Source organism: Crinia signifera, chromosome 8 (assembly GCF_055691185.1).
Source record: "Crinia signifera chromosome 8, ASM5569118v1, whole genome shotgun sequence".
NCBI classification, from domain to species: domain Eukaryota; kingdom Metazoa; phylum Chordata; class Amphibia; order Anura; family Myobatrachidae; genus Crinia; species Crinia signifera.
Genome location: NC_139224.1, coordinates 111,895,523 through 111,920,623, shown reverse-complemented (window position 1 = coordinate 111,920,623; position 25,101 = coordinate 111,895,523). Strand labels below are relative to the sequence as shown.

Below are 25,101 nucleotides of genomic sequence, written 5' to 3'. Positions count from 1 at the left end.
TGGGCCTCTGTGCTCAAAATGCCAGGGCCGATTTCTGGTCCTAGTCTGGCCCCAACCTAATGACTCTGTCGACCTAAGCCTATGTCGTCATTCAGGTGTCTCAACATTGATGCGTGTCCACCTTCAGCGTTCAACCCAATGCATGACGACCTTAGTATTGTCGACCTAGTGACCATATCCACATGGCAGTTAGCAGCTGATTTGCTGGTACAGATGTGTCCACATACATCTATCCTAAATGCGCTACAAGTTGCATTAACCTAACACGTGAGCTCTGTGTGATATGATAGAGCAAAGCGTCTTTGTGTGTAACTTCTTCCATTAAAATTAATCTTATTTGGAAAGCAATTTGAGTAGGATGCCCAAGCAGCTTTTTAAAATATGTGGCATGCCTATATTTTATGTGTGTGCACACACCTGAATCTACATACAAAACACTACTTTACAGTGTTTTACTGGATAACACTGAAGCTTAACATTTCATGTGGAGATACAACTGCGTGCTTCAAATAATTTTAATCAGCAAAAGCTGCTGGTGCATCTTATTCGAATCAGACGCATTTATGCAGAAACAGTTGCACAATTAGAAGGACTGTTTAACTGACAAGGAGGTGAGATGTACGTAAACTAATTTGTACTTTATCACTCTCCAAAGCTTTACATCTCCCTCTAATAAAGTAATATATTCCTTTGGTCAGATACTGGTTCCATGTGGGAAAATCATAGGACATGTCTCGCACCACGCATTTTGTACAATGTTTAAATGTTGAAATAGAGATGATGAATATTATTTTTCTCACCGATGAAATAGAAGAATGTTTAATGGAAAGAGTTTTTTTTTTTTTTTTAAATAAGCTTTTAGACTAAGGGGGATATTCAATCTCCGTCAAGCATCTCCCGTGGGGGAGATGCTCGACGGGCCCTATTCAATGCTGTCTTCCCCGACAGCATTGAATAGGGTTTCCTGCCAGAACGAGCCCGACATCTCTAGCTGTCGGGCTCGTTCTGCCGAGAACAGCCGGGAAGTGACGAGCTGCCGGCTGCAGCTTGTCACTTCCCGGCCGCAACTCGCGGCCACGCCCCCTTCTCGCCCCGCTGCAGGCGGGACATTGAATCCCGCCTGCGTGTTCTCGGTCGAGCTGACCGAGAACGGGACTGGGTCACGGCAGGCGAGCAAGCTCGCCTGCCGTGACCTGAAGATTGAATATCCCCCTTAAAGAGTAAATAATTTTTGAAGAACAAAAACTGGAGTATATCTCTGTGTGGTGCACCAAAAGTGAGATAAGAAATAAAGGTACTTATGTAATATCTGGGCTCCCGTTTTTCTTATGAGACCGCGTCCCCTCGCGGGGCTCGCTGCGCTCGCACGCTTCGGGCACGGTGGCTCGCTACGCTCGCCACACTATATATAATCAACTCCATGCGTAGTTGGATAGTAGGGGTATGAAAAAATGGGGTGCATTTAACATGGGAGCCCAGATAATACATAAGTACCGAAATAAAATATAACTTTTATTTAATCTTCCATAAAATTTAGCGAAATAAAAGGACACAATACATACACATACATACATAAACATGTAATTTAAAAGGATAATTAAATCCTCACGACGTGGGCCCCCCTGCCCGATCTAGGTTTTAATAAACTTTATTAATCACTTCTTGTATGGTGCTTGGATCTGTGATTTTGTACTGGTTAATTCAAATATTACCAGTCTCATACATTTTACAGAATATTCCTTTAGTAAGTGGCGTTTGGCTGAAAGCACCCTATCAAGGTGAGCGAGATGAAATCAAAAAGTGTGCTGCCCTGATCGGTGCAAATACTATTAGGGACAGTGCGGTGCTGTGACTGACACAAACCCACAATTGTATTGACTCTATGTCACATACAGGCGTTTCTTCATAAGAATAGTGGTGGGAGCCAGGTCAAAACACCACTGTGTATTGCCTGGGGAGATCAAAGTTTGCGTATATGTCACGTTCCTAGTATATGATTGTGATCCCCACATTAATTGTTATATAGTCTACACAGACCGGTTACTGTTCCAATACGTGCTAATACTGCTGTGGGACAGTGCGGTACTGTGACTGTGACAGCCAAGTCAAAGCACTGTTACCCCACCTGGGGAGATCACACTACGTGGCAGTGTAAGTGCCATTACATCAGATGGATAGCCAGGAGACAGGAGGTTGCGGTGTTGGACATCATACACCGCACCTCTCTGCCGGGCGGACTCGTGTGTATGGAGACCCCTCGTTTGCACCGCTAAGGAAAAAAGTCAGATCAAAATGTATTCAAGGTAGGGAGGGGGAGCAGGGGGCACAGCCACGAAGTGTACGGTCGGCATACGCTTCGCTAGGGAGCTTTGTCAGGACCAACCTGAGTGGCGCCCGGAAGCCTGTTAAGTACCTGCCTAGTCATGAATATTCATTAGATTGAAAAAAATCACTGGTGTGGGTCTGATGACCAGAGAGTTGTTTCATTGGTTCCTGTGATGACACCTGATATGGGCTGTCAATCAAGTGAGCTGGACACTTAAAGTAACAATATGGATACAGTTGTTTCACATGTACACAATAGAATAAAAATATTTAAACATAATATTCCATGTTGGAATAGTTTCAGAATGACACTAAAATAGTAGATCAAATTCTTGTGCATAACTTTAATTAGCAATGCGTGAAAGTTTGAGGAGGATAATAATAAATTCCTTGGTAGGGACAGTCAATTTGTTAAATATAGGAAATCTTTTTGTTAGTTAGAAAATTCATAGAAAAAGCATGAAGAACATTTTTGAAAAAAGAAACAGAATGGGAAAATGATCATAATACAGATATTTCCGTCCTCTCACCTTGATAGGGTGCTTTCAGCCAAACACCGCTTACTAAAGGAATATTCTGTAAAATGTATGAGACTGGTAATATTTAAATTAACCAGTACAAACTCACAGATCCAAGCACCATACAAGAAGTGATTAATAAAGTTAAAACCTAGATCGGGCATTGGGGCCCCACGTCGTGAGGATTTAATTATCCTTTTTAATTACATGTTTATGTATGTGTATGTATGTGTATGTATTGTGTCCTTTTATTTTGCTAAATTTTATGGAAGATTAAATAAAAGTTATATTTTATTTCTTATCTCGCTTTTGGTGCACCACACAGACATAATCCAGTTTTTGTTCTTCAAAAAATGTCTCTGTTCCAAATCCATGTCCAGGGGTAGCACATCCATTACTGTGATGGTATATGCTCCAATACAATAATTATTGAAGGGGTCACCAAACTTATCTAACCCTACTTTCCTGTGCGATTAACACCTTCCTTTTGTGTTAGACTAAATAATTACCTATTTTGTATAATTTTTGGGATATTTATTGGCTTTCACTCCTTACTATGATGCTTTATATATGAATATTATGTATTACTTGTCACATTGATGAACTGTTAGTAAGGTTGAAAAAAAGATAATTATGGATAACATTTTAGAAATTCAAAATATGTATATTATGAGAAAGACAAAATATATTCACTATACAAATATACAATCTCTCATGAGTATTCTAGTGTCCCCTATCTACTACAAGGAGCATTCTAGTGATAGCTAAACACTACAAAGAGTATTTTAGTGACCCCTATCTACTACAAGGAGCATTCTAATGATAGCTAAACACTACAAAGAGCATTCTAGTGACTGCTACCTACTACAAAGAGCATTCAGTGTCCTCTAGCTACTCGTACTTCCCAACATTATCAATTAAAAAATCAGGACGCTCGAAAAAGGGACATGACCTATGTCATAGAGAGCATTGCCTCATGGGGTTGTTGCGGCTACAGGCCACGCCAATGTTTTCTGTCACTACAGGTGCATGGCCAGTGCTGTGTAAGCTGCTAGCCATGGCCCCGGCCCCTCTGCCTCTGAATACATGCGCACAGTGTCTATTCCCCGCTCTGCAGAGCTGAACAGGGGGGGGGGGGACTCCCAACTGCCCCCCCTCACACACTGCGGGACACTGCTGGCCCTTGGCGGGACTGTCCCAAAAAACCATGACCGTCCCGTGAAAATCAGGACAGTTGAGAGGTATGAGATACTAATTGTTAGGACTCTGGGAGGCACCACCAAACCTGGCCCCTAAACTCTACCCGTGGTCGGCAGAAACGTGCGGTGCTAAGCTCACCTTTAACATCCACGTTTGAAGGAGCTGGTTATGCTGGCTTCAACCCCGATGCCGACAGGTCTTACTTGAGATGTGTCCACCGAGGTGGAGGGAGAGCAAGAGATTTGCTACCTAAGAACATGAACAGGATGGGGTACCCCCAGAGTCTACGAACCCCCAAGAGGGATCTGGGAGCAGGCTCCCTAGAAGCCTGGGAAAGCAACAGTGCTAAAAAGGTGACCCACTAGACAACAAAATACCAGGTGTAACAATACACAAGATGGAGACGTAATAAAGGGGGAAATTTACTAAAGGAAATTTGTAAAAAAAATAGGTGTTTTGTATCCAGAAATACACCTATTTTTTACATTTACTATCCCGAAAATACGGCAATTCGTATTCGTATTGATGTGCTATCAATACGAATACGAATTGCCGTATTTTTGGAATAGCAAATGTCAAAAATAAGTGTATTTCTGGATACAAATACACCTATTTTTTAAAATTTCCCCCAAAGGTACAATACACAAGATGATACTGAAGAGATAACAAATGCAGTCTAGCCCTTACTTATCTGGGTGATGGAATATCCACAGGAAGTTCAGGAGTAGGCAGGCTGACAGGCTGTAACTGTATCCAGGAACACTCTGGAGCCTGGGAACCGGGAACACTCTGAGGCAAATACAGAACTATAACCGGTGTCTGTGCCCAGCAGACACCGGTCTTATATTTAAAAAACACCACCCTGCTGCAGTGGAAGTTCGGGCTGTTGCCTAGCAATGGACCCAACGCTTCCGCCCTGCCCGTCTGGCAATGGCAACCACCGGGGAGGATGGCCGCAACCCGCTGCGTCCCAGAGCCTCCGTCGCTGTCACTGACACCAGCGCTGCCGGAGGCAGGGGAGCAGTGGTGGCGGCACCTAGACTGCCTAACACTAATCTGTTGAAGAGAAGAAAAAAGCAACGTACCTCAAAATAAGTGCAAGTTGAGAGGTTTGTGGGTAACTTTACTAAAGAGGTGCCCATAGCAACCAATCAGATTCTGTCTATCATTTCCTAGGATGCAATAGAGACATGATATACAACATTTGATGGGTTGCTAGGGGCAACATCACCGCATTTCATTTTTTGAAACTTTACAATATTCAGCAGAATTATTAAGACATATAAAATAAAGTGGGAAAAACCTTGAAAGTTTAAAACAAAATGTGTATACAATTGGTGTGTGGTGTGCAAAAACAACAGCTGCTGGCACAGGGTTGTCAGATCCTAATTAATCAAAAAGTAAGAAAATAGAAAAGTGTGCCAGCGCTGGCTGTACCAATAATTTGACAACACGGTTCTCTATATAAAAATATACACAATTTTATTAAAATAAACAAATTAATAATTATATAAGTGAATCGTTACACATTAAAAAGTCCAAGTGCACATAAAATATTTAAAAGATTATATCACAGGGATATCTTGCGTAATATTAGTTTGTAGAATTTTTCATTAAACATTGCTGACGAATTGGGGGAAAGTTACTAAAGGAAATTTGTAAAAAAAATAGGTGTATTTGTATCCAGAAATACACTTATTTTTGACATTTACTATCCCGAAAACACGGCAATTCTTATTCGTATTGATAGCACGAATACAAATTGCCGTATTTTCGGGATAGTAATTGTCAAAAATAAGTGTATTTCTGGATACAAATACACCTATTTTTTTTTACAAACTTCCTTTAGTAAATTTCCCCCATTATGTTAGGTATATTACCATCCAAGTTCTTCTGGTGGAATTGTATCCAGATTTTAGTGACACCGTAGTCCTGGGTTGCCCTATGATTTTAAGGGCTCAAGCTTCCTAATAAGCCAATATTCCTCTATAGGCTGGAATACTTACGAATAATGCAGGTATCCCAAATAGATTCGTATCCAGGTGATGTGAGGGGTTTCAATGGGAGAATGGACAGGTCACAACAAAGTAAGGATGGAATCAGCATATGTTGAATTCAGCTCAACGCGTTTCCCCAGAATATACACTGTGCTGTATTACCGCTGATGATTAACATTGCTTTATTATGTGTTTAGTAAATTATTATGTTGTATTCCTTTTATTTTTGGTACAAAAGTTAAAACATAGCTTTCTTAGAGTATATACTATTATCCCCGATGCCGATTCGGCCAATAAAAACATCTGAATAATCTCAAATAATGACCTATGTTCATTACCGCGGTATCCAATTAACGTACGTTTTTTAGTGGCTGGAAATGCACCCGGATATAACCATATAATGAAAGGCTACTTTTATTTTACATATGAAGGTTAACTGTTTTTGTTTTGCTGTTTCAGGAACTATGTCTAAGAGAGTGGCTATAATTGGTGCAGGGTGCAGTGGACTTACCGCCATTAAATGTTGCCTGGAAGAGGGTCTTGAGCCCACATGTTTTGAAATATGTAATGGCATTGGAGGACTCTGGAAGTACTCAGTAAGAATACATAATATCGAATTTTCCATTACATACATAGTTGTTAGAGGTTGAAAATATGTAAATGACCTGAATAAGGTTACTGCCTATTCATAAGCCAGGATCCCTGGCAACCATAGGCGAATCTAAGGGGTGGTCCGGGGGGCACAGGACCACTCATTAGACTGCCCGGCCATTCTGCTCCTTTAAATAGAAACACTGCTGCTGCCCATTTTATTCCACCAAAAAGATGGCCACGGGAGGGCTACGCGCATGCCTGACTGCACGCAGCTCATCCCATGGACATTTGCGGAGAGTGAGCACGGGCACCTCCCTCCATTTCTGTCCTCTGCAGCGTGCAGGGTACGGGTCACACAAGGCGGGGATTGACAGTCCTGGGTGCCGGGCGGCACAGAAACAGACAGTAAGTGAGTCTTGCGATGGAGCTTTGCACCGCCGGCTCCTCCGCCCTGCTCGCCCGCTCCCCCGCACCATGTTCTCTACACTTTCCCCCATCACCATTAAACTGTAAGATTAAAACTACTTTAATTGGTATTTAACACATATGGATTAAAACTAGTGTGCTGGAAAGGTGTCAAAACCAACACATTTTGATGCCAGTAACAGCACCCAAACTTGCACCCTTTGTGGGCTGCAATAACAAACTTCACAAGGCTATGGGGCAGCAAGCACCACTTTGTGTGCAGCTTTGACTTGTACCTGCAAGATCATCAAAGCTAATTGGATGACCAAAAAGCTTGTAAAAGTTTCATAAACTTGAGGAAATTCTTTTATTTGTCCCCCTTGACAATGAGCTATTTTAGTCCCCCTTGGCAACGAGTATGAAGCCCCTGTCAACGAGCATGAAGTTCTTAGCAATGAGCATGTAGGTAAGTGGCACTAATGTGTCAAATGTGTAAGGGGCATTATGGTTTGTTATATAACTGGATAGAAAAGTTATTGGTACTGTGTACAAGAGAGTGCTTATCTCATTTGTTGCTACTTTAAAAGCATCTTCTAATTAGGAGATGTGTGTGTGTGTGTCAGCATGTTGCTGGTCCCCCGCTGTCAATGTCCCCGCATCGCCTGCTATCACTGTCCCCACATCACCCGCTGTCACTGTCCCCACATCACCCGCTCTCACTGTCCCCAAAACTGCCTGCCTCACCTGATGCTAACCTCACCGCACATCACTGGTCTGCACATGCGCATTAGCAGACCCCCACCATCGACAAAGGGGCCGAAATCGCTGCTGTACAAGCAAGTCTGAATCGGCCCTATGTGTAGGTACTGTATGGGCAGATCACTGTCTTGATTTGAACTCTTCCTATGTGGAAGAAGAATATAGTTGCAAGTGGTGAATTTCCCACTACGCATGTAAGGCACATGCTTATGGTTTCCACCTCCTGGTGAGTGACTGAAGAGATTGCAGAAGGCGATTTTCATAAATGAGATGAGACAGAGGTTGCGGATTCTGGCCTATTTGCTGTAAGCTGGGAAGCTACAGCTTCGGGACCAGATGGCAGAGCCTGAGACAAAAAGGACACTATAATGATGTCTATAGAGAGCCAGGTCTGCAGTGATGCTATGCCATGACTGCTGAGGCTAAAGACATTTGTTAGTATTGTTTCTAGGGTCTGCTTGACCCCTAAATTCGCCCCTGCTGATGGTAGGCCTACCATTTTAATATCCAAACAACCTATCACATTAAATGAGGAATCAGATTTATTATTTGACACAAGATGGAGATATGGATTTAAGATCCCCACTCAAAATTGTATTCACTGTATCGTTTCACTTATGGTTTGGTTATGAACAAATATGAAGGGGCACATCGTTTGCAGGCTCTGCTCTTTCAAGAAAGGGTTTCCCCCATGTGTGCGCGGGCCAGTATGTGGGATATACTGTAGGTCACAATGTGCCCTTCCCCATCTTTAAAAAAAAAATGTCCACAGCTCTGAGATGACAGCTGATCACCAGATAATAGCTGGTAAATGGACCATGTGATTAGAAAGATAGAGGAGGTGGGTGTTAGGACTGCACGTAGGAAAACAGACGGAGGGTGAGGGGGCAAATGTATGTTCGTTGACTTTGAATTACTGTAAGTATATGGCTAAATCTTGAAAATAATTGGGACAAATTGCACATATAGATAGAAAAAACTTTGACTGTAATTGTTTAAAAGAGAAAAAAGAAGAAAGATTGGATATTAAATTAAGTTAAAATATAAATGAAATATATATGTAGTAATTAAACTCAGTGGGGCAGATGTATTAAGCCTTAACAAGAGATAAATGCAAGGGTGATAAGGAGAGATAAATGCCCAGCCAATCACCTGCTAACTGTTATGTTACAGGCTGTGTTTGAAAAAAGTCAATAAGGATCTGATTGGCTGGACGTTTATCTCTCTTTATCACCTTTGCATTTATCTCTTGTTAAGGCTTAATACATCTGCCCCATTAAGCCTAAGAAATCTTCAATTGAAGGCTAATTAAAATGAAATGTCCCGATCAATATAATATTTCACCCGTGATGCAATAGTTCCAACTAACATACATTTGCCCCCTCACCAGGGGCGTAACTAACTATTTGGCGCCCCCCCCCCCACACACACACCCCTAACCTGCCCCCCCCCCCTTCTTACCCGCGGTCTGCGTCTCCCCGGCTCTCTGTCGGGACCTTCCTGACATCACGGTCCCGGCCGGCCCCTGCTGCTACAATGAAAACGGACTCTTAGAAATTGGCTGCCACCATACTGCAGACAGAAAACTGTCTGCAGTATGGGGGCAGCCATTTTCTAATTGTCAGTTTTCATTGCAACAGGAGCCGGCCGGGACCGTGACGTCAGGAAGGTCCCGACAGAGAGCCGGGCGAGACGGAGACCACGGGTAACTGTAGCCCCGCAGCCCCCCCGGCGGCGCCCCCAATTTCTCTGCGCCTCCCCGCGGTGGGCTGCGGAGCTATAGTTACGCCACTGCCCCTCACCCTCCGTCTGTTTCCCTACGTGCAGTCCTAATACCCACCTTCTCTATCCCCCTACATCTGGGAAACTAATACAGAAGTTTCCAAGGATTGTCACGGGGGTCTGAAGACTTTTGGTGAACAGGCAAAAAATATTTTAGTCATCACATACTGTACTGACAATATCTAAGCGCCTTACACATTGTTGTTATTTATGGTCAATTTGAAAGATACTGTAGCCCTCATCATGTGGAAAGAGGAGACTCATCATGTAGATGATGAGTGGGACTAATCATACAAAGACCACCTTAGCTAAGACCATATACTGTATAGTTATATTCTAAAGTGCTGGTAAACTATGGAAATGTAATTGTGATGTACTGTAACAGCAACATTCTCATGAACAAGTGCTCAAACTAATAGTGATTCATCTATGTAATGTTCTGTAGGAAACTGCGGAAGAAGGGAGAGCCAGTATTTACAAATCTGTCTTCACGAATACTTCCAAAGAGATGATGGGCTACAGTGATTTCCCAATGCCACAGGATTTCCCTGTTTTTCTGCATCATTCCAATATATTAGAATACCTCCATCTATATGCAGAGCATTTCAATCTCCTGAAATACATTCAGTTTAAGGTAAATAATGTTAAAATAACTGGGCATTGTTGAAGCTACGTATTGAACATTTCTTATTAAATCCAGTTGTATATATCTAGCCTATGTAAATCTTGCTTATTGAACAGAAATTAGAAGCCATTTCATTCTATGAGAAGTAGTTTGGATTCTACGGTATGTGTTTGTATGTCAATATTCAAAGTCCTTAACACAGAAAAAAATGGTCAACATGGCTAAGGTCGACAGCGTCAAAATGAAGACACAAGCAATGGGACAATGGGAATGTTGACAGTCAAAAGGTCCACATGAGTTTTCACTTTTTTTGTCCCGAATAACGACACTATCGACATGGACACTGAAAAAGTGCACCCCTGCACTCGCCATGCTTGGGGCTGGATGCCTCGCCATGATCGGCACACTATTATTTTCTCCCTCCAAGCCCTAGCCTTAATCTTTTCTCTTCGTTCCATACAGACCAAAGTTTGCAGTGTAAAGCAACGCCAAGATTTTGCTACCACAGGACAGTGGGATATTGTCACAGAGCATCATGGGAAGAGCAGCTTAGCCATCTTTGATGCAGTAATAGTTTGCAATGGCCATTATAATGAACCTTATTTGCCATTACACTGTTTTCCGGGTGAGTATTTTATTTGTTATTTTATTTATTAACAGTTTCTTATACAGCACAGCAAATTCGGTTGCAGTTTACAATTGGAATCAGTGATACAACAAACCATACATCCCAGCTGTGCCGATTAAAGCGGGACAGTCCCGCTAAAGGCAGACTCTCCGGCTGTCCTTCCTGTGGGTTGCCGTGTCCCGCAGACGTTGGCAGATGGGGATGCTGGTGATCACCAGCTGGTGTTCGCTGAAAATATGCCGTGCACATGCTTTGCATGGAATCTACTCAGTGTGGAGAAGGAGACAGGGGTTGCCCAGCTGCTTTACGCGTTTCTTAGGCACATTGCCTGATCCTTCAGACTGGAGTCTTAATTTCTTTCTTTATTTTAAACACAAATTTTATTTTGGACAATTCACAAATGCTTACACAGACCCTATCTGGACACTTGAAACTAGTTAAGGCCCTCATACACTATGTGATTTGGGCCCGATTTCACCTGATTCCAGCGGATCGGGATGAGAAAGGTGAAATCGTCCCAGATCGCAAGTGTATGACATCCGATTGGATCTGATGTGCGGTGCTATGCTCATCGGATCAGAGTCGGAGGTCAGATGAGCTGCACATAAGATAAATTGATATGCTGTGGTAGGCGGGTTCCGGGGTGCAGCAGGCAGAGGTGAGAATTGAAAAATTCTATTAATAAACCTGGGCAGCCGCTGATTGGCTGAGAGAGCTACTTTATTTATATATATTTTTTTTCACAATTAGATTTTTATTAGTTTTTTGCGAAAAAAGATATAGGGATAAGGGTACAGAATAGAAATAGAGAACTACTTTAAAATCCCTCCTCTCCACCTCGCCCCTTTCCTTTCTCTATTTAAACTTTTAAGTACATCTTCAAACAGGAACCTGTGTAGTAAGCCCCATACACAATATATGATTTGTGTTAACGATATGCATGATAGTGATATCATTAATTATAGCGCCTGAACATGCAGTCACATCTGATGATACCGTCAGCGACTGCATGTTTGGCTGGGGTCCTGGTGACGGCATTGACTGATAGTGTTAACAATATAGTTCTGTGTTTGACCCGCAGATCATTCATATTGTTCCGCTGATGATGCGGTTAATGTTAAACAGTATCAGCAGTGTTGCATATTGTAAAGTGTGTACAGGGCATTTACCCTGTATTTATTTTTTGCATGTTATTACTAGATCTTTGCTAAGGAGATCATTTTGATGTGTTAGGGCTTTTCTTCAGTGATTATTTGCAGACACTGATTCCATTATGAATTATGGAAATTATATATTATACTTTTTTCTATTTCCCATTTTTATATTACTTAGGACATGCTGGGTTTTTTGCTAGTATCCAATTTGGGGCTTCAAAGAACATTATGGGCACATAATGCGTTGTGAGTCCAGCAAGTTTGTAAAGTTTTCATAGATGTTATTTTTCTTTTTAGGCATAGAAAATTTCAAAGGCAGCTACATTCACAGTCGTTTCTATAAAACATGTGAGGAGTACCGAGGGAAGACAGTGATGGTTGTGGGGTCTGGAAATTCATCTGGAGATATTTCAGTGGAGCTCAGTTATATTGCAAAACAGGTTGCTACTCTTGTTCACATGTTTGTTGTTATTCATAGTTGCCTACCATCCTGCATTATGCAGGAGACTCCCTGAAATAGCAGCAATCTCACTCTCTCCCTCATTAGACCAGCAATCTCCCTCATTTCACCTAGCCCACATTACACTGTTACATTTTTTTGGGGAAAAAGGAATGAGAGATACATTTACATTGAATCATCAGTGCCATTTCCCAGCACTTTACTAACTATAGTAGCTCTTACTAACTGCTTTGTTGCTCATCTACATATGGATATAAGTCATTTTAAAAGTTTCCTCTCAGATGTAGCAGTACACACTCACACTTCTAGGTGCCACGTTCACAACCTCTTATCACAATCTCTCCATTTATGGAACTAGACACGCCCTTTGGGTGGAGCATGACACGCCCCCTCAATGGGGCGCTGTGCAAAATTATATTACCAACTATAATCTCCATGAAACTAGTTTTCAAAAGTAGGCAAGTATGTTGTTATTGTGTTGTTATTATGGGATTTGTTGTGGGAGATTGCTTTTCCATTCTATGGATGCCCAGCATATGCGCTGCTTGCTCTGTCAGAATGCTTGTTTATGTGAACCCCATAATATTCACCACATCTTCTGACACAATTGCTAGCTATAGTACATTTGCTATTTACTATATATATATATATATATATATATATATATATATATATATATATATCCCTTTTCCACTGCAGCAATGACGCCACTAAATAATATAATAATTAAAAATGTACTGACATCAGAGCCTGATGCGAGTTATTTTTTCCAGTTTTATTTATATTATTGGCTAATATGTATAATGTTTATATTATGTTACTTAGGTTTACCTTAGCACCAGAAATGGATCTTGGGTGGTCAGTCGAATTGGTAGAGGTGGCTTCCCTATTGACATGACAATGTCAAGACGCTATTCCATGTGGTTAAGGAGCATGATGCCAACAATTCTTGCTGCCAAAATAAGTGAGAGGGTTCTGAAAGGTTGGTTTGACCATGCAAATCTTGGCTTGGAACCTAAATTCAGGTATACATGACTGTAAAGTCAATTTATTAAGCTTGCTCTAACTGAGATTATAAAGGGTGTGTGGATATTACACTGTACATTATGATTCCTGAAACAGGTACACTATACAGATATGATATAATGAAATATATATGTTTTATTTAATAATATAAATATAGTAAAACTCATTAGAGCCTACTCTAAAAATGATTGGGGATGTAAAAAGGAGTACCTTTCTTTATGCAAACCGAGATGTAACTCCTTGTTGTTATTCTCTATGGCTTAAGAGATGGGGTGAAATAGATCAGGTTGATATAGTCCAGTACAAGATACAGGTTCCCTCAAAATTCTACACACAATACCCCATAATGACTACATGAAAAAAAGTTTTTGGAAGATTTTTACAAATTTATAAAAAAAATTAAAATATCACATGTACATAAGTATTCACAGCCCTTGCTCAATACTTAGTTGATGCACCTTTGCAATTACAGCCTCTAGTAATTTTGAACATGATGCCACAAGCTTGGCCAGTTTTGCACATTCCTCTTTGCAGCACCTCTCAAGCTCTATCAGGTTGGATGGGAAGCATCGGTGCACAGCCATTTTCAGATCTCTCCAGAGATGTTTAATAGGATTCAAGTCTGTCAAAAGAATAGTGACACCCACTGGCAAAAAATTATATACAGTAACATGTACCAACTTACACAATGTAATTGCCAAACAGTAACGTCTTTGTATAGACATTAATGTTCGGCAATTACATTGTGTAACAGAAAAGCGGAACTTTATATATTTTTTCGCCAGTGGGTGGCACTATTCTTTTGATTTTGCTATATTTTACTTGAGCTTTTTTGGTGAAGGCTCTTCTGTGTCACTCTAGGCTGAATTGTTATAAATAGCGCTGAAGGATCAGTTTTTTCTATTTCTTGAGGATTCAAGTCTGGTCACTGGCTGGGCCACTCAAGGACATTCACAGAGTTGTCCTAAAGCCACTTCCTTGATATCTTGGATTTGTGCTTAGGACATTGTCTTGCTGAAAGATAAACCGTCGCCCTAGTCTGTGGTCAAGTGCGCTCTGGAGCAGGTTTTCATCCAGGGTGTTTTTGTACATTGCTGCATTCATCTTTCCCTCTATCCTGACTAGTCTCTCAGTTCATGAGGCAATGAAAAAGATCCAGACAGCATGATGCTGCCACCACCATGCTTCACTATAGGGATGGTATTGGCCTGGTGGTGAGTGGTGCTTGGTTTCCTCCAAACATGACAACTGCCATTCACACCAAAGAGTTCAATCTTTGTATCATCAGACCAGAGAATTTTGTTTCTCATGGTCTGTGAGTCCTTCAGGTGCATTTTGGCAAACTCCAGGTAGGCTGCCAGGTATTTTTAATGAAGGAGTGGCTTCTGTCTGGCCACTCTACCATACAGGCCTGATTGATGGATTGCTGCAGCGATGATTGTCCTTCTGGAAGGTTCTCCTCTCTCCACAAAGGAATGCTGTAGCTCTGACTGAATGACCATCGGGTTCTTGGTCACCTCCCTGACTAGGGCCTTTCTCCCCTGATCGCTCAGTTTAAACAAATGGCCAGCGCTAGGAAGAGTCCTGGTGATTTGAAACTTCTTTCATTTATGGATGTTGGAGGCAACTGTGCTAATTAAGATCTTCAAAGCAGCAGATCTTTTTCTGTACCCTTCCCCAGTTTTGTGCCACAAGACAATCCTGTCTTGGAGGTCTACAGACAATTCCTTTGACTTCATGCTTGGATTGTGCTCTGACATGCTCTGTCAAGTGTGGGACCTCATATAGACAGGTGTGTGCCTTTACAAATCATGTCCTTTCAACTAACTTTACCACAGGTGAACTCCAATTAAGCTGTAGGGATATCTTAAGGATGATCAGTGGAAACAATATGCACCTGATCTCAATCTTGAGCTTCATGGCAAAGGCTGTGAATACTTATGTATATGGCGGGTATTATTTTTAGTTAGTTCGAATACATTTGCAAAAATCTCAAAAACTTTTCACATGTCATTATGGGGTATTGTGTGTAGAATTTTTAGGGAAATAAATGAATTTATTCCATTTCGGAATAAGGCTGTAACATAACAAAATGTGGAAAAAGTGAAGCACTGTGAATTCCTTCTGGATGCACTGTATCTAGTGCTACCACCTCACCCGAGAGCAGTAGAGTTGAGTCCTAGGTGGGACAGCATGGGGCTGAGCCCAGGGAAATGTGCCATGTGATTTTAGCCCCTGGACTTTTATTCTTGGTGGGTGTGTTTGTTATTATGTTATGTAAAGTGTTAAAACTATAATTTTCCCCTGAAAATGCACAGTTCCACATGTTTTCAGAGAAGCCTGTATTTAATGGATAGCCTTAAAATCTGGAATGTTATGGTGCCTTGAGGACCAAGGAGTCTATGTACTAAGCATTTGAAAGTGATAACGTGGAGAGAGATAAAGTAATATAGTTGAGCTCCTAACTGTCATACTACAGGCTGTGTTAAAAAAAATACAGTGTGGTTGCTACTTTATCTCTGCTTACTGTATCCCTCTCCAAAGCTTAGTAAATTGACTCCAACCTTTAGGGCCAGATGCACTAAGCATCAAAAGTGATAAAAAGGGAGAGTGATAAACAACCAACCAATCAGATCCTGCCTGACATTTTTCAAACACAGTATGTGACATTGCAAGTAGAAGCTGATTGGCTGGCTGCTTATCACTCTCCAATTTATCACTTTTGAAGCATTGTTCACCTGGCCCTTAGGTACCAATGCCTTAAGGTGCTACATGTGTGTATATATATATATATATATATATATATATATATATATATATATATATATATATATAGTATTATATTATTTCCTCTAAAATCTAATATTGACTATATTTTTTCTATTTTTTTAAAAGGCTAAAGCATCCTATTGTAAATGATTACCTTCCAAGTCAAATATTACAGGGATCAATCAAAGTGAAGCCAACTATTAAGTCATTCGCTGAACAATCTGTCATCTTTGAAGATGGAACTGAGGCTGAAGTGGATGAAATAATTTTTGCTACTGGATACACCTCAACATTCCCCTTTCTTGATAACAATATAATGCAACTTAATGAAAATGATGTATGTTTGTATAAATATGTGTTTCCACTTCATTTAGAGAAGCCAACACTTGCTTTTCTAGGACTAATCCAACCCCTGGGGCCTATTATGCCAACAGTTGAACTTCAAGCTCGTTGGGTTACCAGAGTTTTTAAAGGTAAGTGCATGCATATTTTTCATTCATTTGGGATGCATGTTCAATAGGAATAGTACAGCTAATGCTAACATTAGTATTTATGATAGGGCCCGCATTACTGCATGTCTAGACATTTTGCTTTATTAGCAAATAAAAACAACTGTAAACTAGAATCCTAGGTAGATGACCAGAAAGAGAACAAAGAGCGCACCCAGGGTACCCAAATAGGATTTGGTATAGCACTTCAATACAATGGGAACGTCCTAAAGTTGCCCTTAGGTTAAGGTATGTTCAAAAGCTGAGTTGATGAGGACTGAAGTCCAGTTGTCTTTCAGCCCTGTGCAGTACCACTCATGTTACAATCGCTGTAAGAATCTACCATTGCATTTTCAGAAATACCTCAAGTACTATGATCAATCAGGCCATTTATGACCTAAGTACTCTCTTCACCGAAACCTCTAATTGTGTAAGGTGAGAAAAACTGTGTCCCGGTTTAAGATTGGATTTGTAGACCATTTTGTATGGAAGGATGTTTATCCTGTTTGAATTGTTTTGGAGTCTTCAAGCAACCAGCCAATCAGCCCCTACCTGCCATGTTACAGACTGGTAATTGGGGGTTGATGATCTGCACACAATTTATTGTTATCCCTTTTATGTTTGGGATTTTCAGGGCCGCATGTTATTTTGTTATCATTTGGCGGTGGTGCTATCCAGGCAAACGTAGTACAGTTTAGTTGAAAAAGAGAAAATAATTTGCACTATGGATTCACACCACAAAGATACATTAAAACTTATACTTTTCTTGATTCTTTGTTAAGAAGTATAGCATATTTAGCATATAGGATCACAGATGATGTCCCTCAGCCGTAACCCTGTCCTGTTCTCAGCCCGTTTGGTGCTGAGCGCCGAGAAGGGGGCGTGGCCGCAAGAAGCAGCTGGGAATTGGCGAGCTGTGGCTGGGAGCTAGTCAATAACCGGCCGTTCTCGGCAGAACGATCCCGACTGCTTGTGGAGTCGGGCTCGTTCTGCCGACATCCCCTGTTCAATGCTGTTGAGGAAGACAGCATTAAATAGGGCCCCAACACCATTTCCCCCATTGGGAATAGCAGCAGGAGATTGAATATCCCCTATACAATCTGAAGATGTTCATAAATTTGAGTAATGCCAGTGTATAAGAAATTGTGCAGATTTCTTAGATGTTACCTTTCTTTCTTTCTTTCTTTCTTTCTTTCCAGTTTCTTATATAGCGCAGCATATTCGGTTGCGCTTTACAATAGGAGACAGTGATACAACAAATTTACAGACAGTCAAAAGCCCTGCTCGCAAGCTTACAATCTATAGGGAAATAGGCATTAATTCCACCAGAATGCAAAGGTTCCTGGTGTGCTGTATGCTACAGTGACCCAGCAGTTTGGCCAGGGGTCAGGAGGATGGAAAATGTGAAAAAGAAAGACAGAGGATATGTGTGGCCTCTACACTGGAGATGTGATTAGATAGAAACGGTATATGAAGGTGAAGTGGCTAATTCTGGAATTTGATAAGCTTCCCTGAAGAGGTGAGTTTTCAGGGAACGCTTGTAGGTTTGGAGACTGGAGGATAGTCTAAAACCCCTTTCACATCGTAGTTTCCGGTTTCTTGTCGGTTCAACTGGTATTTAGTGCTATGGCGAAGGGGTTACCGGTTACAGCTAACCGGTAGCAACACGGCAATCTGAACCATGTGAAAAGCAGAGTTCTAACCGTGTTGCTGTGCAGTGTGAACGTATTAAACGGGTCGAGTGACCTGTTTCCCATTCACACTATGGAGGAAGCTGCCCTTGGAGCAGTGCCAGCTGTAAGTGCTACCTCCTCCCCGCCCCCAATGACGCACCAGCGCTCCACCGGGCCCCCACATGACATCAGCGAACCGGCAATATTGCCGGTTCGCAGAGGCGATATGAACAGACCACACATATAGGGTCGCATCGGGACTGAACCATTTCAAAGTCCCAGTGTGGCCCTGCATTTGCAATCTGAGAGCGGTATTATTGTGCATGGGAGAGCATTCCACACAGTGGGTGCAGCCCGAAGAAAGTCCTGCAATGTTTTTTTTTTTTCGTTTTTTTTTTTTAATTAACCATTCTGATAATAGACTATTTCTCCCCCAGGTGCTGCTTATCTACCATCAGCGAGAAAGATGGAGAACTATGTTATGAAAAGCAAAGACAGAAAGAACAAATGGTATGTGTGTACACATATATATATATATATATATATATATATATATTACATTTATAGCATATTATGAATGTTTCAAGTTAAGCATACCTACTGTGCAGACTTGTCATCAAACATCTAGCCCCAATACACCATGCAGCGCAAGATGCTAGGCATTTGTGAGATGGCAGGTCCTGTGCAACTCTGTTAACCACTTGGGTGGTGGGTTTTTCTGGGGAAGGACATACCTACCAGGGCAGGTTTTTCCATAACAGACTGGGGGAGACCACTCCCCCCTCCCCTTTCCTCCTGTCGCTCTCACCCACCCCTCGGCTACAGCAATCATACACCAGAGCTCCCCTGCCACTGCCCCCCGCCACCATTCACAGCAGTGACCGAATGGCAGGCTCCGGGATGTTCGGGGCATCTCGGGGGGGGGGGGGACTCAGGCGGCTGAACTCCTGAGCAGCCCCGAACTTTCGTGAGCAGGGCCTGCCGCCAGTGCATGCTCAATGCAGCAAATATTGGCAGGGGAGCACCGGCGTACGATCTCTGGAGTGGAGGGACGGGGTGGGAGCGACAGGAGGGGAGGGGGGAGCGACCACTAGGAGGGTGCCCTGAGAGGCAGAAGATGTTAGAAGAGTCTTTGTGACCTATATATACAGTACTAGGCTTTCAGTAGTAGGGAAATATAATATAAAAAAAGAGCTTTGGTCAGTGGTCTAAGCTCCCCTGCCCAAAAAGTCTCCCCCATACATTAATTATATATTGGTTTTACCTAAATCATCGTTGCCAGGAGTTTCTTGCTCTTTGACAGGGGGTTACTGCTCATTGACGGGGGTTAAATGCTCATTGCCAGGGGGTTACATGCTCATTTCCAGGGTTAAATGGTCACCATGTGCTCCAGCACTTTCGGATAGGGCTGTACACTCTGCGCTCCCTTGACAGATAGGTCCAGTAGGACCTCTAGCACCTGTCCCCTCCAAGGTGGTGGACATTTTTTGAGGGCCGTTATAAGCAGATTCCATTCAATGCGGACGTCGAGGCTGCATGAAATCTGCAGACAGAGACCCTGCGGCACTGGCTCTGATACTAAAGTTGAAACAAGGACAAGCAACATTTGGTTATTAGCCAAATACTCAAAGTATTACAAAACATAGTAAGACACTTGTTTTATCATGTCAAAAATTATGATAATGCACTAATTAGAACACGAAAGGTGTGAGAAAAATCTTATCCTGGATTTTAGTATTTAATAATTCATTAATTAATAAATTATTACTCTGTTTTTTTTTTTTAAAGATCACTTCATGATCACAAATTAAAGCGATGCACTTGTTACATTATGGGTAAAAGTTCACTATAAAACACATTATAAATGTTTTGCTAAATTAGTGAGATATGTTATTTAGAAAGTTAAACACCGAATATTTTGCAAATAACTTGTTTTATTAGACACAAAAATAAGTTTCACAATAATTAGATTAATATAGAATTGAGGGATGGAATAATATTATGGAAATCATGTGCAAGAATCCATTATTAGTAAAAAGTTTGAGCATATATTAAAGGAATTAAAGGGGGAAGGAAGAGGGAAGGGGAAAAGTTAAGAAAGGGAAGAGGAAAAAAAAAAAAAAAAGAAAGAAAATAATAGAGATAAGTGGTTTATGAGTAAATACATACGATTCACTATAAAAAGAGCTCGAGAAAGGAAAACCAGGTGATGGAGGTAGTAGCCGCGGGCTGCAGATAAGACCAAATGAGAGGCTAGAGTGTTATAGTACACCTGCCAGTACAAGCGTCATATATATAAGGGTTGCTGCTAGACAGTAGGAGTAAGTAGAGTGATGGTGGATTTTTTACTGTATATGTATATGTGAGGTATGTTTGTCTATGTTTACGTAATCTTTGTCTGTTCTTTTTGTAATGTTGGAAAATTTAATAAAGATGAATAAAAAAAAAAAAAAAAAAAGTTGAAACAAGGACAAGCAACATTTGGTTATTAGCCTGTTGTTGACATACTGTATAGCAGCGGTTCTCAAACTGTGGGTCCTGACCCCCAAGTGGGTCCCGAACTTCTCAGTATGGGGTTGCAACTATTCAAAAATCAGTTGAATTGTTTATTTTAGACTCTTCCCATCATGTTATGCCTCCACAATTATGCCATGCAGGTGCTCTCTGATGACTACACATGTTATGTGATCTTCTGCAGTAACTTTCTGGGGTCCCGTAATTATTTTTATTGTCTGATGGGGTCCCAGAACAAAATAGTTTGAGGACCCCTGCTGTATAGTATATCAGTGTTTTATTTAATGTGGTGGATATGTTTTTTCTGCATTCTTCTATAACTATAAGAGTTGAAGTAAAAGGATGGAAACAACTGACTCAAATTTATTTATTTACAGTTTCTTATATAGCGCAGCAGATACCGTTGTAGACAATTGTAGTTTGTGATAAAACAAAAATGATAACAACAGACAGACTTGGAGGTGTTTTGCAAAATAGTGTTTTGCATTTAAATACTGCATAGCTGTTGTAATGTAATAACTATCTCTAGATCACAAGGTTTTACAAGCAGGGCCCTCCTGCCTCTAATATACATGCCCCCTCCCATCTTGTCTACTTCTGTTTCAGTCCTCGATCACTGTACTTGTTGTATGACCTAGCCCTTTCCAATGGCTTTTCCTGCATCATGCTGTTGTGCTTCCTTTATAGCTGCCCCTTTAACTGTGCTGTTATCTGTTATTTATGTAACTTTATTTGTTTTGCGTTAAGGTTCGGTGAGGGGAGGACTCAAGTTCTGCAATCCCAATATATTGATTACATCAATGATATTTCCAAAGAGATTGGAATTCATCCCAACATGATCTGTCTCTTCTTCACAGACCCAAAGCTAGCATGGCAGGTGTACTTTGGACCATGCACACCTTACCAGTTGCGACTTACTGGACCTGGAATGTGGCCTGGAGCCAGAAATGCCATCCTTACTCAGTGGGACAGAACAGTAAAACCAACCAAGACTCGCATTGTACATGAACAGCCCCAACCCTGGTTAAACTGTAGAAGGCTGCTGGTCTGGTGTGCTCTATTGACAGCAGTGTGGTTTGGGTCCAGGGTATGTTTAAGAGCAGAACAGAGAGAATATCTATCATGGTCACTAAACTCCAAAGAGGTGTCTTGGACCAGGTTTTTTCCGATGATCGGCAGAAATTCCATGTAAATGTTCTCTTAATTAGTTAAATAGCACATAAAAAATTATAGGCCCTGTTCAGGAACCACACAATGTCAAATTACGCAACAGAATTAACATAACAATGTGGTGCAACTGGAATATGGGGTCAGATGTATTAAGCCTTGTAGAGTGATACAATGAAGACATATAAAGCACTAACCAAGCAACTTCTAACTGCCATGCTACAAGCTGAATTTGCCAGTTAGGAGCTTATTGATTAGTACCCTTTATCTCTCTCTACTCTCCAAGGCTAAGTACTTCTGTCCCACGGTCTTTTTTAAGGAGAGCAGGTCAATGGGTAGACTACACTACCTAAAGATAAGCTTCACACATTAAGATGGAATCAGCTGGGGAATAAGAGGGAATCAGGGAATCAGCTGGTCGCAGGAGCTTGCGATCATAAGAGGGCTAAAAACGGGAGCGCACACCTGGCAATTTATCGCTGGTGCAGACTCCAATCGGTGGCAATATGGTCACTCAGCGACCATATTGCCAGCGATTACAGCCCGTGTGTACACACCTTTAGTTGGATTGTATTTTTTTGCACAAATTAATGAGCCAAGTCAATTACATTGGACTTTCTTAAAATGCATTTCCAGCTATTATGAATTCTTAATAAATTTATTCAGGAGTGATTCAATTGTTATATTGTGCCGCTCGCTTGTCTAAAGTGATGAGAGATCATGGGTCAATATTCAAATGTTTTTTTTTTGTTTGTTTTTTTGCACACGTTGATGGGTGCGCTCCCTGTTCTTTGAGCACCTATACAACTGACTTTTCACACATTTCAACTCACAACCAAAAGGTTATATAAAAGCAATATTATTGTCTATAAAATATATACAGGTATGTCCTTCATCTGTAAAACAAGCTGATTAACTTGCATTTCTGCCAACCAAAATCTAGGGGTATGGGTCATAGAGTCGACCCAATTAAGGTCGACACTCAACAGGTTGGCAGGCCATATGTCGACACATTAAAAAGGTCTACATGACAAGTCAACTGGGATAAAAGGTCGATATAAGCAATAGATTGACAAGGAAAAAAGTCAACATGTAAAAGGTCGACATGATATTTTTTATGTATTTTGTGGTCTGCCGACTTGCATCAACATGGACACCTTATCAGTGTACCGCATCCACTTGAATGGCTTACTTCGCTCGCCATGCTTCGGTCATGGTGCATTGCTACACTGGGCACACTATCATATTCTCCCTCTATGTTCACGTGGATAGTTACAGCATGTATGAAAAAAAAAAACACCTGGAAAAAAAGAAATCGAAAAATACTGTCCCTGTTTGACCTAAGCCATATGGAACCTTTTTAAGGTGTAAAATGGCTTAGGAGCTAAACAAAACAGTTGCCTCCCTGGCTGCAGCTAAAACAGTCTTCCATCAGCTTCTACCACTACTTGGCCAACAGTTACTACTTTTTGTCCCTTTCGCACCCCAGGAAAAAATAAGAGACAAGTGTTTGTCAGACAGCCGGGACAAGCCAGGTCAGTCAAACTCAAGACCAGACAACTCTGGGCAACAAGAAAGGCAACTCCAAGACAAGCCAGCAGCCTGATGGTGCGGCCTCTCTCTTGGGGATCCTAGGTGGGGGTCTGACTTCTCTTCTTCGCAGAGGAATGGCTCAGGTCCATCTACGACGCCTGGGTGAGAGAAGTGGTGACCCATGAGTATGCTGTGTGCTTCAAAGGACGACCCCCTCAACAGTTATTTCCGACGAAACTGCCGAGAGACCCAAAAAAGAGGGCCTGTCTGCAACAGGTAGTACATTCCCTGTTAGAGTCCAGAGTGATTATATCAGTACCTCAACAACAGTGAGGTCAAGTGTATTATTAGACCCTATTTTTGGTACCCAAACCAAACAGATTTTTCAGACCTATACTAAACTAAAAGCACTAAACAAGTTTGTGAAGATGTCAAAATTCTGCATGGAGACACGAAGGTCCATTGTATTGGCAATGGAACTTGGGGACTACATAGTATCTCTGGACATTCAGGATGCATACCTGCATATCTACATTGCTCAGTCTCACCAATGATTCCTGTGGTTTGCCATACTACCTCAACACTATCAGTTCCAGGCCCTCCTTTTCGGGTTGGCCACGGCACCAAGGATTTTCACGAAGGTTATGGCAGTCATGACAACCTCCCTAAGACATCAGGGAGTCAGAGTCCTCCCTTATCTGGATGACCTATTGATTTTAGCCAACTCACAGGAGACATTGGTAAAATACCTTCAGCTGACAAAAGATTACTTTTACAGACTTACGGATGGCTTCTAAATTGGAAGAAAACTGCTCTGGTTCCATACATGCAGATTTTGCACTTGTTAGACTCTGGAAAAGAGCCAGCAACTGCAGACCAAAATTCAAAACTTCCTTCACCTCCGGAGAGTTACAATACACCAAGCCATGCAGATCCTGGGCCTGTTGGTGTCCACATTCGACATGATACAATGGGCGCAATTTTATTCTAGCATGCTACAGAGATCGATTCTAACCAGGTGGGATGGTTGTCCTCAGTCCACACATTCCCAGAGAATGGGTCTCACCTTGGAAGTCCATGTGTATCTGAGATGGGGGCTTGTTGAGACTCATCTTCATTTGGTTAGGCCATTTTGGATTCCGCAATGGGTACTTCTAACCACGGACGCAAGTCTGCGGGGTTGGGGAGTTGTAGTAGCATCCTAATCCTTGCAAGGAAAATGGTCCCTGGAAGAATCCAGGCTGCCAATAAACATCTTGGAACTATGAGCAGTCTTCAATTCCCTCCTGCTGGTGCAGGAACTGTTGCAGGGCAGACTGGTTCAGATCCGGTCAGACAGCGCCACCACGGTGGCTTACATAAGCCACCAAGGAGGCACAAAAAAGCATAATGGCCATGAGGGAGGTATCTAGGATCCTCCATTGGGCCGAGTGTCATGTGCCAGCCATCTCAGCAGTGTTTCTGAACTGGGAGGCCTACTTCAC

General features: G+C 41.7%; 1 protein-coding gene across 1 annotated transcript in view; it reads left to right on the top strand.

Annotated features, from left to right (window-relative positions):
• LOC146026381 (dimethylaniline monooxygenase [N-oxide-forming] 2-like) overlaps positions 1-22,747 on the top strand; it is a 38,239-nt gene extending 15,492 nt beyond the window's left edge. The window contains exons 3-10 of the mRNA XM_083157011.1: positions 6,500-6,636; positions 10,026-10,214; positions 10,668-10,830; positions 12,285-12,427; positions 13,273-13,472; positions 16,369-16,715; positions 18,841-18,913; positions 21,665-22,747. Coding sequence (XP_083013137.1) covers positions 6,505-6,636; positions 10,026-10,214; positions 10,668-10,830; positions 12,285-12,427; positions 13,273-13,472; positions 16,369-16,715; positions 18,841-18,913; positions 21,665-22,109 — 1,692 coding nt within the window. The 5' untranslated portion in view covers positions 6,500-6,504 and the 3' untranslated portion in view covers positions 22,110-22,747. The remainder of the gene's footprint in view (positions 1-6,499; positions 6,637-10,025; positions 10,215-10,667; positions 10,831-12,284; positions 12,428-13,272; positions 13,473-16,368; positions 16,716-18,840; positions 18,914-21,664) is intronic.
• The last annotated feature ends 2,354 nt before the right edge of the window (positions 22,748-25,101 follow it).